At 49.2% G+C, this 16,895-nt stretch overlaps 1 protein-coding gene across 2 annotated transcripts in view; it reads right to left on the bottom strand.

Annotated features, from left to right (window-relative positions):
• The window catches only part of LOC137313101 (collagen alpha-1(I) chain-like), a 66,547-nt gene that overhangs the window by 24,466 nt on the left and 25,186 nt on the right, over positions 1–16,895 (bottom strand). For both annotated transcript variants that reach the window (XM_067979348.1, XM_067979349.1), the window contains exon 3: positions 373–519. In XM_067979348.1, the coding sequence (XP_067835449.1) occupies positions 373–519 (147 nt within the window). The remainder of the gene's footprint in view (positions 1–372; positions 520–16,895) is intronic.

Raw genomic sequence — 16,895 nt, 5'->3', positions numbered from 1 at the left:
GTTATTCCCTATGGTATACACAGAGAATGTTATTCCCTATATACACCGGGGATGTTATTCCCTATGGTATACACCGGGAATGTTATTCCCTATATACACAGGGGATGTTATTCCCTATAGTATACATAGGGGATGTTATTCCCTATGGTATACAACGGGAATGTTATTCCCTATATACACGGGATGTTATTCCCTATAGTATACATAGGGGATGTTATTCCCTATAGTATACACCGGGGATGTTATTCCCTATAGTATACACCGGGGATGTTATTCCCTATTGTATACACAGGGGATGTTATTCCCTATAGTACACACAGGGGATGTTACTCCCTGTAATATACACAGGGGGTGTTATTCTCAGCCGAGTACCTTTCTGTTGCTGGGCATCCCACTGATCCATGGTCGGTCGTAGCTTCGGCCAGCGTAGCCTGTGGCCCGGGCGAGCTGCTGTGTGACTCGCTGCTCCCGCTTCCGCTCGGCCTGCATGCGTTCGCGCTCCTTCAGGCGCAGTCGACTCTGCACCAAACCAGAGCATGTTATTGGGCGTTTCCCTTCCCGAGGGGGACTGACCACCCCCACCGCCAGCCTTACTCCTCCCCTCCCCTCCCCTCCGCCCTTGTTCGGTTGCCCCCCCTTGCGGGACCTCTTGAGGGGGTTGTTGGGGCGGGGGGCCTTACTAGCCACGTTGAGCCCAGACATCGAGGGGTATATTTTGGTATTGTATTGTACTAAAGGTCAGCTGGGCTCGGTCTGTCTCACCCTCGCCTCTGAGTCAGAAGGTCGTGGGTTTGAGTCCCCCACTCCAGAGACTCAAGCCCCGTAATCCAGGGCCGACACCCCCGGTGCCGGTACTGAGGGAGTGCTGCACTGTCGGAGGTACCGTCTTTCGGATGAGATGTTAAAACCGAGGGCCTAGTCTGCCCTCTCGGGTGAACGCAGAAGATCCCACGGCCACTGTTTCAAAGAAAAGCTGGGGGGAGGGGAGGGGAGTTCTCCCTCGTGTCCTGGGGCCAATATTTATCTCTCAACCAACATCACTAAAAAACATATTATCAGGTCATTGTCACATTGCAGTTTGTGGGATCTTGCTGTGTGCAAATTGGCTGCCGCGTTTCTTACATTAAAACAGTGACTACACTTCAAAAGTACTTCACTGACTGCGAAGCGCTTTGGGACGTCCTGAGGGAGTGAAAGGCACTGCAAAAATGCAAGTCCTTTCTTCATTGTATTGTCTGGTCGGAGCACAGACAGGGATATCCACAGCTTGGCTCTAAAAGAACGCAGACTGGAGGGACGCCACGGGGAGGTGGGGAGATCCAGAGCATTCAGGTTCCTGGCAGAGGATGAGTAGCAGATGGTGCGATGAAATGTGCAGTAGGTCGAGAGGAATTGGAGGGACGAGAAAGCAAAGGTCAAAGGTACAGCGGCCAGCATAGTGTCGATAAGTAACAAAGACAAGGAAAGATATCGCGGATATACAGATATCTCCCTGAGGGAGAGGGACTGAGAGGCACCAGTCAGTGTACAGATATCACCCTGAGAGAGAGGGACTGAGAGACACCAGTCAGTGTACAGATATCACCCTGAGAGAGAGGGACTGAGAGACACCAGTCAGTGTGCAGATATCACCCTGAGGGACAGGGACTGAGAGACACCAGTCAGTGTGCAGATATCACCCTGAGGGACAGGGACTGAGAGACACCAGTCAGTGCACAGATATCACCCTGAGAGAGAGGGACTGAGAGACACCAGTCAGTGTACAGATATCACCCTGAGAGAGAGGGACTGAGAGACACCAGTCAGTGTACAGATATCACCCTGAGAGAGAGGGACTGAGAGACACCAGTCAGTGTACAGATATCACCCTGAGGGAGAGGGACTGAGAGACACCAGTCAGTGTACAGATATCACCCTGAGAGAGAGGGACTGAGAGACACCAGTCAGTGTACAGATATCACCCTGAGAGAGAGGGACTGAGAGACACCAGTCAGTGTACAGATATCACCCTGAGGGAGAGGGACTGAAAGACACCAGTCAGTGTACAGATATCACCCTGAGAGAGAGGGACTGAGAGACACCAGTCAGTGTACAGATATCACCCTGAGGGAGAGGGACTGAGAGACACCAGTCAGTGTACAGATATCACCCTGAGGGAGAGAGGGGGAACTGAGAGACACCAGTCAGTGTACAGATATCACCCTGAGAGAGAGGGACTGAGAGACACCAGTCAGTGTACAGATATCACCCTGAGAGAGAGGGACTGAGAGACACCAGTCAGTGTACAGATATCACCCTGAGAGAGAGGGACTGAGAGACACCAGTCAGTGTACAGATATCACCCTGAGGGAGAGGGACTGAAAGACACCAGTCAGTGTACAGATATCACCCTGAGAGAGAGGGACTGAGAGACACCAGTCAGTGTACAGATATCTCCCTGAGAGAGGGGGACTGAGAGACACCAGTCAGTGTACAGATATCACCCTGAGAGAGAGGGACTGAGAGACACCAGTCAGTGTACAGATATCACCCTGAGAGAGAGGGACTGAGAGACACCAGTCAGTGTACAGATATCACCCTGAGGGAGAAGGACTGAGAGACACCAGTCAGTGCACAGATATCACCCTGAGAGAGAGGGACTGAGAGACACCAGTCAGTGTACAGATATCACTCTGAGAGAGAGGGACTGAGAGACACCAGTCAGTGTACAGATATCACCCTGAGGGAGAGGGACTGAGAGACACCAGTCAGTGCACAGATATCACCCTGAGAGAGAGGGACTGAGAGACACCAGTCAGTGTACAGATATCACCCTGAGAGAGAGGGACTGAGAGACACCAGTCAGTGTACAGATATCACCCTGAGAGAGAGGGACTGAGAGACACCAGTCAGTGTACAGATATCACCCTGAGGGAGAGGGACTGAGAGACACCAGTCAGTGTACAGATATCACCCTGAGGGAGAGAGGGGGAACTGAGAGACACCAGTCAGTGTACAGATATCACCATGAGAGAGAGGGACTGAGAGATACCAGTCAGTGTACAGATATCACCCTGAGGGAGAGGGACTGAGAGACACCAGTCAGTGTACAGATATCACCCTGAGAGAGAGGGACTGAGAGACACCAGTCAGTGTACAGATATCACCCTGAGAGAGAGGGACTGAGAGACACCAGTCAGTGTACAGATATCACCCTGAGGGAGAGGGACTGAGAGACACCAGTCAGTGTACAGATATCACCCTGAGAGAGAGGGACTGAGAGACACCAGTCAGTGTACAGATATCTCCCTGAGAGAGAGGGACTGAGAGACACCAGTCAGTGTACAGATATCACCCTGAGAGAGAGGGACTAAGAGACACCAGTCAGTGTACAGATATCACCCTGAGAGAGAGGGACTGAGAGACACCAGTCAGTGTACAGATATCTCCCTGAGGGAGAGGGACTGAGAGACACCAGTCAGTGTACAGATATCACTGAGAGAGAGGGACTGAGAGACACCAGTCAGTGTACAGATATCACCCTGAGAGAGAGGGACTGAGAGACACCAGTCAGTGTACAGATATCACCCTGAGGGAGAGGGGGACTGAGAGACACCAGTCAGTGTACAGATATCACCCTGAGAGAGAGGGACTGAGAGACACCAGTCAGTGTACAGATATCACCCTGAGGGAGAGGGACTGAGAGACACCAGTCAGTGTACAGATATCACCCTGAGGGAGAGGGACTGGGGGACACCAGTCCAGTGTACAGACACCCTCCTGAGAGAGGTGGTTCAGTTTCCCTGTCTACTGAGAAGGCGTGAAGAGACTTACAACCAACATGATGCTGTTCGCCCTGCGTTGAGTGTCACTGGGTGTGTGGAGTGCTGGACGGAACGAGTAACCTGAAAGGATCCATGTGAATTATCCACGTGAGGTCATCCTCTTACCAACAATGGTGGGGGCATTGTGAGTTCACCAGCCCCATCCCCTGGGGGGGGGGGGGGGCGGCGACAGGGACATATTCAGTCCGACCACTGCGGGCCGGGCTGGGACTGGGGAGGTGGGTAACCAAGGGATTGAACATGTGGTGAATCCAGCGCCAAATCACCAGGATGAAGGAGGGGATGCCGGGTAATGGGGGTCCGGGTAAACTCGGGGGCTGGTATTCCTCAGAGGCACGGAGGATAAGGGGTTGAACTGGGTCGAGGTGTCCAAACAGGACACCTGGTTGTCTGTTGCCGCACCGCCACTGGTGATCTAACGCAATGCCGAGGTTATGGTGCTGGACAAGCAATTCAAGCCCACAGCAAGTTATCAAGAGAGACTCCCACACTACCTGGTCGAGTCTGTATATGAACACCACAGTCCTACACTACCTGGTCCAGTCTGTATATGAACACCACAATCCCACACTATCTGGTCCAGTCTGTATATGAACACCACAGTCCCACACTACCTGGTCGAGTCTGTATATGAACACCACAGTCCCACACTACCTGGTCCAGTCTGTATATGAACACCACAGTCCCACACTACCTGGTCTAGTCTGTATATGAACACCACAGTCCCACACTGCCTGGTCCAGTCTGTATATGAACACCACAGTCCCACACTACCTGGTCCAGTCTGTATATGAACACCACAGTCCCACACTACCTGGTCTAGTCTGTATATGAACACCACAGTCCCACACTACATCGTCCAGTCTGTATATGAACACCACAGTCCCACACTACCTGGTCTAGTCTGTATATGAACACCACAGTCCCACACTACCTGGTCTAGTCTGCATATGAACACCACAGTCCCACACTACCTGGTCCAGTCTGTATATGAACACCACAGTCCCACACTACCTGGTCCAGTCTGTATATGAACACCACAGTCCCACACTACCTGGTCCAGTCTGTATATGAACACCACAGTCCCACACTACCTGGTCTAGTCTGCATATGAACACCACAGTCCCACACTACCTGGTCCAGTCTGTATATGAACACCACAGTCCCACACTACCTGGTCTAGTCTGTATATGAACACCACAGTCCCACACTACCTGGTCCAGTCTGTATATGAACACCACAGTCCCACACGACCTGGTCTAGTCTGTATATGAACACCACAGTCCCACACTACCTGGTCTAGTCTGTATATGAACACCACAGTCCCACACTACCTGGTCCAGTCTGAAAATGAACACCACAGTCCCACACTACCTGGTCTAGTCTGTATATGAACACCACAGTCCCACACTACCTGGTCCAGTCTGTATATGAACACCACAGTCCCACACGACCTGGTCTAGTCTGTATATGAACACCACAGTCCCACACTACATCGTCCAGTCTGTATATGAACACCACAGTCCCACACTACCTGGTCTAGTCTGTATATGAACACCACAGTCCCACACTACCTGGTCTAGTCTGCATATGAACACCACAGTCCCACACTACCTGGTCCAGTCTGTATATGAACACCACAGTCCCACACTACCTGGTCTAGTCTGTATATGAACACCACAGTCCCACACTACCTGGTCCAGTCTGTATATGAAAACCACAGTCCCACACTACCTGGTCTAGTCTGTATATGAACACCACAGTCCCACACTACCTGGTCTAGTCTGTATATGAACACCACAGTCCCACACTACCTGGTCCAGTCTGTATATGAACACCACAGTCCCACACTACCTGGTCTAGTCTGTATATGAACACCACAGTCCCACACTACCTGGTCCAGTCTGTATATGAACACCACAGTCCCACACTACCTGGTCCAGTCTGCATATGAACACCACAGTCCCACACTACCTGGTCCAGTCTGTATATGAACACCACAGTCCCACACTTCCTGGTCTAGTCTGTATATGAACACCACAGTCCCACACTACCTGGTCCAGTCTGTATATGAACACCACAGTCCCACACTACCTGGTCTAGTCTGTATATGAACACCACAGTCCCACACTACCTGGTCCAGTCTGTATATGAACACCACAGTCCCACACTGCCTGGTCCAGTCTGCATATGAACACCACAGTCCCACACTACCTGGTCTAGTCTGTATATGAACACCACAGTCCCACACTACCTGGTCTAGTCTATATGAACACCACAGTCCCACACTACCTGGTCCAGTCTGTATATGAACACCACAGTCCCACACTACCTGGTCTAGTCTATATGAACACCACAGTCCCACACTACCTGGTCCAGTCTGTATATGAACACCACAGTCCCACACTACCTGGTCTAGTCTATATGAACACCACTGTCCCACACTACCTGGTCTAGTCTATATGAACACCACAGTCCCACACTACCTGGTCTAGTCTGTATATGAACACCACAGTCCCACACTACCTGGTCCAGTCTGTATATGAACACCACAATCCCACACTATCATGTCCAGTCTGTATATGAACACCACAATCCCACACTATCATGTCCAGTCTGTATATGAACACCACAATCCCACACTACCTGGTCCAGTCTGTATATGAACAGCACAGTCCCACACTACCTGGTCTAGTCTATATGAACACCACAGTCCCACACTACCTGGTCCAGTCTGTATATGAACACCACAGTCCCACACTACCTGGTCTAGTCTATATGAACACCACAGTCCCACACTACCTGGTCTAGTCTATATGAACACCACAGTCCCACACTACCTGGTCTAGTCTGTATATGAACACCACAGTCCCACACTACCTGGTCCAGTCTGTATATGAACACCACAATCCCACACTATCATGTCCAGTCTGTATATGAACACCACAATCCCACACTATCATGTCCAGTCTGTATATGAACACCACAATCCCACACTACATCGTCCAGTCTGTACATGAACACCATAGTCCCACACTACCTGGTCTAGTCTATATGAACACCACAGTCCCACACTATCTGGTCCAGTCTGCATATGAACACCACAATCCCACACTACATCGTCCAGTCTGTATATGAACACCACAGTCCCACACTACCTGGTCCAGTCTGTATATGAACACCACAGTCCCACACTACCTGGTCTAGTCTGCATATGAACACCACAGTCCCACACTACCTGGTCTAGTCTGTATATGAACACCACAGTCCCACACTACCTGGTCCAGTCTGTATATGAACACCACAGTCCCACACTACCTGGTCTAGTCTGTATATGAACACCACAGTCCCACACTACCTGGTCCAGTCTGCATATGAACACCACAATCCCACACTACATCGTCCAGTCTGTATATGAACACCACAGTCCCACACTACCTGGTCTAGTCTGTATATGAACACCACAGTCCCACACTACCTGGTCTAGTCTGTATATGAACACCACAGTCCCACACTACCTGGTCCAGTCTGTATATGAACACCACAGTCCCACACTTCCTGGTCTAGTCTGTATATGAACACCACAGTCCCACACTACCTGGTCTAGTCTGTATATGAACACCACAGTCCCACACTACCTGGTCCAGTCTGTATATGAACACCACAGTCCCACACTACCTGGTCTAGTCTGCATATGAACACCACAGTCCCACACTACCTGGTCTAGTCTGTATATGAACACCACAATCCCACACTACATCGTCCAGTCTGTACATGAACACCATAGTCCCACACTACCTGGTCTAGTCTATATGAACACCACAGTCCCACACTATCTGGTCCAGTCTGCATATGAACACCACAATCCCACACTACATCGTCCAGTCTGTATATGAACACCACAGTCCCACACTACCTGGTCTAGTCTATATGAACACCACAGTCCCACACTATCTGGTCCAGTCTGCATATGAACACCACAATCCCACACTACATCGTCCAGTCTGTATATGAACACCACAGTCCCACACTACCTGGTCCAGTCTGTATATGAACACCACAGTCCCACACTACCTGGTCTAGTCTGTATATGAACACCACAGTCCCACACTACCTGGTCTAGTCTGTATATGAACACCACAGTCCCACACTACCTGGTCCAGTCTGTATATGAACACCACAGTCCCACACTACCTGGTCTAGTCTATATATGAACACCACAGTCCCACACTACCTGGTCTAGTCTGTATATGAACACCACAGTCCCACACTACATCGTCCAGTCTGTATATGAACACCACAGTCCCACACGACCTGGTCTAGTCTGTATATGAACACCACAGTCCCACACTACCTGGTCTAGTCTGCATATGAACACCACAGTCCCACACTACCTGGTCCAGTCTGTATATGAACACCACAGTCCCACACTACCTGGTCTAGTCTGTATATGAACACCACAGTCCCACACTACCTGGTCCAGTCTGTATATGAAAACCACAGTCCCACACTACCTGGTCTAGTCTGTATATGAACACCACAGTCCCACACTACCTGGTCTAGTCTGTATATGAACACCACAGTCGCACACTACCTGGTCCAGTCTGTATATGAACACCACAGTCCCACACTACCTGGTCTAGTCTGTATATGAACACCACAGTCCCACACTACCTGGTCCAGTCTGTATATGAACACCACAGTCCCACACTACCTGGTCTAGTCTGCATATGAACACCACAGTCCCACACTACCTGGTCTAGTCTGTATATGAACACCACAGTCCCACACTACCTGGTCCAGTCTGTATATGAACACCACAGTCCCACACTACCTGGTCCAGTCTGCATATGAACACCACAATCCCACACTACATCGTCCAGTCTGTATATGAACACCACAGTCCCACACTACCTGGTCTAGTCTGTATATGAACACCACAGTCCCACACTACCTGGTCTAGTCTGTATATGAACACCACAGTCCCACACTACCTGGTCCAGTCTGTATATGAACACCACAGTCCCACACTTCCTGGTCTAGTCTGTATATGAACACCACAGTCCCACACTACCTGGTCTAGTCTGTATATGAACACCACAGTCCCACACTACCTGGTCCAGTCTGTATATGAACACCACAGTCCCACACTACCTGGTCTAGTCTGCATATGAACACCACAGTCCCACACTACCTGGTCTAGTCTGTATATGAACACCACAATCCCACACTACATCGTCCAGTCTGTACATGAACACCATAGTCCCACACTACCTGGTCTAGTCTATATGAACACCACAGTCCCACACTATCTGGTCCAGTCTGCATATGAACACCACAATCCCACACTACATCGTCCAGTCTGTATATGAACACCACAGTCCCACACTACCTGGTCTAGTCTATATGAACACCACAGTCCCACACTATCTGGTCCAGTCTGCATATGAACACCACAATCCCACACTACATCGTCCAGTCTGTATATGAACACCACAGTCCCACACCACCTGGTCCAGTCTGTATATGAACACCACAGTCCCACACTACCTGGTCTAGTCTGTATATGAACACCACAGTCCCACACTACCTGGTCTAGTCTGTATATGAACACCACAGTCCCACACTACCTGGTCCAGTCTGTATATGAACACCACAGTCCCACACTACCTGGTCTAGTCTATATATGAACACCACAGTCCCACACTACCTGGTCTAGTCTGTATATGAACACCACAGTCCCACACTACATCGTCCAGTCTGTATATGAACACCACAGTCCCACACTACCTGGTCTAGTCTGTATATGAACACCACAGTCCCACACTACCTGGTCTAGTCTGCATATGAACACCACAGTCCCACACTACCTGGTCCAGTCTGTATATGAACACCACAGTCCCACACTACCTGGTCTAGTCTGTATATGAACACCACAGTCCCACACTACCTGGTCCAGTCTGTATATGAAAACCACAGTCCCACACTACCTGGTCCAGTCTGTATATGAACACCACAGTCCCACACTACCTGGTCTAGTCTGTATATGAACACCACAGTCCCACACTACCTGGTCCAGTCTGTATATGAACACCACAGTCCCACACTACCTGGTCTAGTCTGCATATGAACACCACAGTCCCACACTACCTGGTCCAGTCTGTATATGAACACCACAGTCCCACACTTCCTGGTCTAGTCTGTATATGAACACCACAGTCCCACACTACCTGGTCCAGTCTGTATATGAACACCACAGTCCCACACTACCTGGTCTAGTCTGTATATGAACACCACAGTCCCACACTACCTGGTCCAGTCTGTATATGAACACCACAGTCCCACACTGCCTGGTCCAGTCTGCATATGAACACCACAGTCCCACACTACCTGGTCTAGTCTGTATCTGAACACCACAGTCCCACACTACCTGGTCTAGTCTATATGAACACCACAGTCCCACACTACCTGGTCCAGTCTGTATATGAACACCACAGTCCCACACTACCTGGTCTAGTCTATATGAACACCACAGTCCCACACTACCTGGTCCAGTCTGTATATGAACACCACAGTCCCACACTACCTGGTCTAGTCTATATGAACACCACAGTCCCACACTACCTGGTCTAGTCTATATGAACACCACAGTCCCACACTACCTGGTCTAGTCTGTATATGAACACCACAGTCCCACACTACCTGGTCCAGTCTGTATATGAACACCACAATCCCACACTATCATGTCCAGTCTGTATATGAACACCACAATCCCACACTATCATGTCCAGTCTGTATATGAACACCACAATCCCACACTACCTGGTCCAGTCTGTATATGAACACCACAGTCCCACACTACCTGGTCTAGTCTATATGAACACCACAGTCCCACACTACCTGGTCCAGTCTGTATATGAACACCACAGTCCCACACTACCTGGTCTCGTCTATATGAACACCACAGTCCCACACTACCTGGTCTAGTCTATATGAACACCACAGTCCCACACTACCTGGTCTAGTCTGTATATGAACACCACAGTCCCACACTACCTGGTCCAGTCTGTATATGAACACCACAATCCCACACTATCATGTCCAGTCTGTATATGAACACCACAATCCCACACTATCATGTCCAGTCTGTATATGAACACCACAATCCCACACTACATCGTCCAGTCTGTACATGAACACCATAGTCCCACACTACCTGGTCTAGTCTATATGAACACCATAGTCCCACACTACCTGGTCTAGTCTATATGAACACCACAGTCCCACACTATCTGGTCCAGTCTGCATATGAACACCACAATCCCACACTACATCGTCCAGTCTGTATATGAACACCACAGTCCCACACTACCTGGTCCAGTCTGTATATGAACACCACAGTCCCACACTACCTGGTCTAGTCTGCATATGAACACCACAGTCCCACACTACCTGGTCTAGTCTGTATATGAACACCACAGTCCCACACTACCTGGTCCAGTCTGTATATGAACACCACAGTCCCACACTACCTGGTCTAGTCTGTATATGAACACCACAGTCCCACACTACCTGGTCTAGTCTGTATATGAACACCACAGTCCCACACTACCTGGTCCAGTCTGAAAATGAACACCACAGTCCCACACTACCTGGTCTAGTCTATATATGAACACCACAGTCCCACACTACCTGGTCTAGTCTGTATATGAACACCACAGTCCCACACTACATCGTCCAGTCTGTATATGAACACCACAGTCCCACACTACCTGGTCTAGTCTGTATATGAACACCACAGTCCCACACTACCTGGTCTAGTCTGTATATGAACACCACAGTCCCACACTACATCGTCCAGTCTGTATATGAACACCACAGTCCCACACTACCTGGTCTAGTCTGTATATGAAAACCACAGTCCCACACTACCTGGTCTAGTCTGTATATGAACACCACAGTCCCACACTACCTGGTCTAGTCTGTATATGAACACCACAGTCCCACACTACCTGGTCCAGTCTGTATATGAACACCACAGTCCCACACTACCTGGTCTAGTCTGTATATGAACACCACAGTCCCACACTACCTGGTCCAGTCTGTATATGAACACCACAGTCCCACACTACCTGGTCTAGTCTGCATATGAACACCACAGTCCCACACTACCTGGTCCAGTCTGTATATGAACACCACAGTCCCACACTTCCTGGTCTAGTCTGTATATGAACACCACAGTCCCACACTACCTGGTCTAGTCTGTATATGAACACCACAGTCCCACACTACCTGGTCTAGTCTGTATATGAACACCACAGTCCCACACTACCTGGTCCAGTCTGTATATGAACACCACAGTCCCACACTGCCTGGTCCAGTCTGCATATGAACACCACAGTCCCACACTACCTGGTCTAGTCTGTATATGAACACCACAGTCCCACACTACCTGGTCTAGTCTATATGAACACCACAGTCCCACACTACCTGGTCCAGTCTGTATATGAACACCACAGTCCCACACTACCTGGTCTAGTCTATATGAACACCACAGTCCCACACTACCTGGTCCAGTCTGTATATGAACACCACAGTCCCACACTACCTGGTCTAGTCTATATGAACACCACTGTCCCACACTACCTGGTCTAGTCTATATGAACACCACAGTCCCACACTACCTGGTCTAGTCTGTATATGAACACCACAGTCCCACACTACCTGGTCCAGTCTGTATATGAACACCACAATCCCACACTATCATGTCCAGTCTGTATATGAACACCACAATCCCACACTATCATGTCCAGTCTGTATATGAACACCACAATCCCACACTACCTGGTCCAGTCTGTATATGAACAGCACAGTCCCACACTACCTGGTCTAGTCTATATGAACACCACAGTCCCACACTACCTGGTCCAGTCTGTATATGAACACCACAGTCCCACACTACCTGGTCTAGTCTATATGAACACCACAGTCCCACACTACCTGGTCTAGTCTATATGAACACCACAGTCCCACACTACCTGGTCTAGTCTGTATATGAACACCACAGTCCCACACTACCTGGTCCAGTCTGTATATGAACACCACAATCCCACACTATCATGTCCAGTCTGTATATGAACACCACAATCCCACACTATCATGTCCAGTCTGGATATGAACACCACAATCCCACACTACATCGTCCAGTCTGTACATGAACACCATAGTCCCACACTACCTGGTCTAGTCTATATGAACACCACAGTCCCACACTATCTGGTCCAGTCTGCATATGAACACCACAATCCCACACTACATCGTCCAGTCTGTATATGAACACCACAGTCCCACACTACCTGGTCCAGTCTGTATATGAACACCACAGTCCCACACTACCTGGTCTAGTCTGCATATGAACACAACAGTCCCACACTACCTGGTCTAGTCTGTATATGAACACCACAGTCCCACACTACCTGGTCCAGTCTGTATATGAACACCACAGTCCCACACTACCTGGTCTAGTCTGTATATGAACACCACAGTCCCACACTACCTGGTCCAGTCTGCATATGAACACCACAATCCCACACTACATCGTCCAGTCTGTATATGAACACCACAGTCCCACACTACCTGGTCTAGTCTGTATATGAACACCACAGTCCCACACTACCTGGTCTAGTCTGTATATGAACACCACAGTCCCACACTACCTGGTCCAGTCTGTATATGAACACCACAGTCCCACACTTCCTGGTCTAGTCTGTATATGAACACCACAGTCCCACACTACCTGGTCTAGTCTGTATATGAACACCACAGTCCCACACTACCTGGTCCAGTCTGTATATGAACACCACAGTCCCACACTACCTGGTCTAGTCTGCATATGAACACCACAGTCCCACACTACCTGGTGCAGTCTGTATATGAACACCACAATCCCACACTACATCGTCCAGTCTGTACATGAACACCATAGTCCCACACTACCTGGTCTAGTCTATATGAACACCACAGTCCCACACTATCTGGTCCAGTCTGCATATGAACACCACAATCCCACACTACATCGTCCAGTCTGTATATGAACACCACAGTCCCACACTACCTGGTCTAGTCTATATGAACACCACAGTCCCACACTATCTGGTCCAGTCTGCATATGAACACCACAATCCCACACTACATCGTCCAGTCTGTATATGAACACCACAGTCCCACACTACCTGGTCCAGTCTGTATATGAACACCACAGTCCCACACTACCTGGTCTAGTCTGTATATGAACACCACAGTCCCACACTACCTGGTCTGGTCTGTATATGAACACCACAGTCCCACACTACCTGGTCCAGTCTGTATATGAACACCACAGTCCCACACTACCTGGTCTAGTCTATATATGAACACCACAGTCCCACACTACCTGGTCTAGTCTGTATATGAACACCACAGTCCCACACTACATCGTCCAGTCTGTATATGAACACCACAGTCCCACACTACCTGGTCTAGTCTGTATATGAACACCACAGTCCCACACTACCTGGTCTAGTCTGCATATGAACACCACAGTCCCACACTACCTGGTCCAGTCTGTATATGAACACCACAGTCCCACACTACCTGGTCTAGTCTGTATATGAACACCACAGTCCCACACTACCTGGTCCAGTCTGTATATGAAAACCACAGTCCCACACTACCTGGTCTAGTCTGTATATGAACACCACAGTCCCACACTACCTGGTCTAGTCTGTATATGAACACCACAGTCGCACACTACCTGGTCCAGTCTGTATATGAACACCACAGTCCCACACTACCTGGTCTAGTCTGTATATGAACACCACAGTCCCACACTACCTGGTCCAGTCTGTATATGAACACCACAGTCCCACACTACCTGGTCTAGTCTGCATATGAACACCACAGTCCCACACTACCTGGTCCAGTCTGTATATGAACACCACAGTCCCACACTTCCTGGTCTAGTCTGTATATGAACACCACAGTCCCACACTACCTGGTCTAGTCTGTATATGAACACCACAGTCCCACACTACCTGGTCTAGTCTGTATATGAACACCACAGTCCCACACTACCTGGTCCAGTCTGTATATGAACACCACAGTCCCACACTGCCTGGTCCAGTCTGCATATGAACACCACAGTCCCACACTACCTGGTCTAGTCTGTATATGAACACCACAGTCCCACACTACCTGGTCTAGTCTATATGAACACCACAGTCCCACACTACCTGGTCCAGTCTGTATATGAACACCACAGTCCCACACTACCTGGTCTAGTCTATATGAACACCACAGTCCCACACTACCTGGTCCAGTCTGTATATGAACACCACAGTCCCACACTACCTGGTCTCGTCTATATGAACACCACAGTCCCACACTACCTGGTCTAGTCTATATGAACACCACAGTCCCACACTACCTGGTCTCGTCTGTATATGAACACCACAGTCCCACACTACCTGGTCCAGTCTGTATATGAACACCACAATCCCACACTATCATGTCCAGTCTGTATATGAACACCACAATCCCACACTATCATGTCCAGTCTGTATATGAACACCACAATCCCACACTACCTGGTCCAGTCTGTATATGAACACCACAGTCCCACACTACCTGGTCTAGTCTATATGAACACCACAGTCCCACACTACCTGGTCCAGTCTGTATATGAACACCACAGTCCCACACTACCTGGTCTAGTCTATATGAACACCACAGTCCCACACTACCTGGTCTAGTCTATATGAACACCACAGTCCCACACTACCTGGTCTAGTCTGTATATGAACACCACAGTCCCACACTACCTGGTCCAGTCTGTATATGAACACCACAATCCCACACTATCATGTCCAGTCTGTATATGAACACCACAATCCCACACTATCATGTCCAGTCTGTATATGAACACCACAATCCCACACTACATCGTCCAGTCTGTACATGAACACCATAGTCCCACACTACCTGGTCTAGTCTATATGAACACCACAGTCCCACACTATCTGGTCCAGTCTGCATATGAACACCACAATCCCACACTACATCGTCCAGTCTGTATATGAACACCACAGTCCCACACTACCTGGTCCAGTCTGTATATGAACACCACAGTCCCACACTACCTGGTCTAGTCTGCATATGAACACCACAGTCCCACACTACCTGGTCTAGTCTGTATATGAACACCACAGTCCCACACTACCTGGTCCAGTCTGTATATGAACACCACAGTCCCACACTACCTGGTCTAGTCTGCATATGAACACCACAGTCCCACACTACCTGGTCCAGTCTGTATATGAACACCACAGTCCCACACTTCCTGGTCTAGTCTGTATATGAACACCACAGTCCCACACTACCTGGTCTAGTCTGTATATGAACACCACAGTCCCACACTACCTGGTCTAGTCTGTATATGAACACCACAGTCCCACACTACCTGGTCCAGTCTGTATATGAACACCACAGTCCCACACTACCTGGTCCAGTCTGTATATGAACACCACAGTCCCACACTACCTGGTCTAGTCTATATGAACACCACTGTCCCACACTACCTGGTCTAGTCTATATGAACACCACAGTCCCACACTACCTGGTCTAGTCTGTATATGAACACCACAGTCCCACACTACCTGGTCCAGTCTGTATATGAACACCACAATCCCACACTATCATGTCCAGTCTGTATATGAACACCACAATCCCACACTATCATGTCCAGTCTGTATATGAACACCACAATCCCACACTACCTGGTCCAGTCTGTATATGAACAGCACAGTCCCACACTACCTGGTCTAGTCTATATGAACACCACAGTCCCACACTACCTGGTCCAGTCTGTATATGAACACCACAGTCCCACACTACCTGGTCTAGTCTATATGAACACCACAGTCCCACACTACCTGGTCTAGTCTATATGAACACCACAGTCCCACACTACCTGGTCTAGTCTGTATATGAACACCACAGTCCCACACTACCTGGTCCAGTCTGTATATGAACACC

This window comes from Heptranchias perlo, unplaced genomic scaffold (genome assembly GCF_035084215.1).
Source record: "Heptranchias perlo isolate sHepPer1 unplaced genomic scaffold, sHepPer1.hap1 HAP1_SCAFFOLD_440, whole genome shotgun sequence".
NCBI classification, from domain to species: domain Eukaryota; kingdom Metazoa; phylum Chordata; class Chondrichthyes; order Hexanchiformes; family Hexanchidae; genus Heptranchias; species Heptranchias perlo.
Note: the sequence above shows the minus strand (reverse complement) of the source record. Positions and strands in the feature narration are given on the sequence as shown.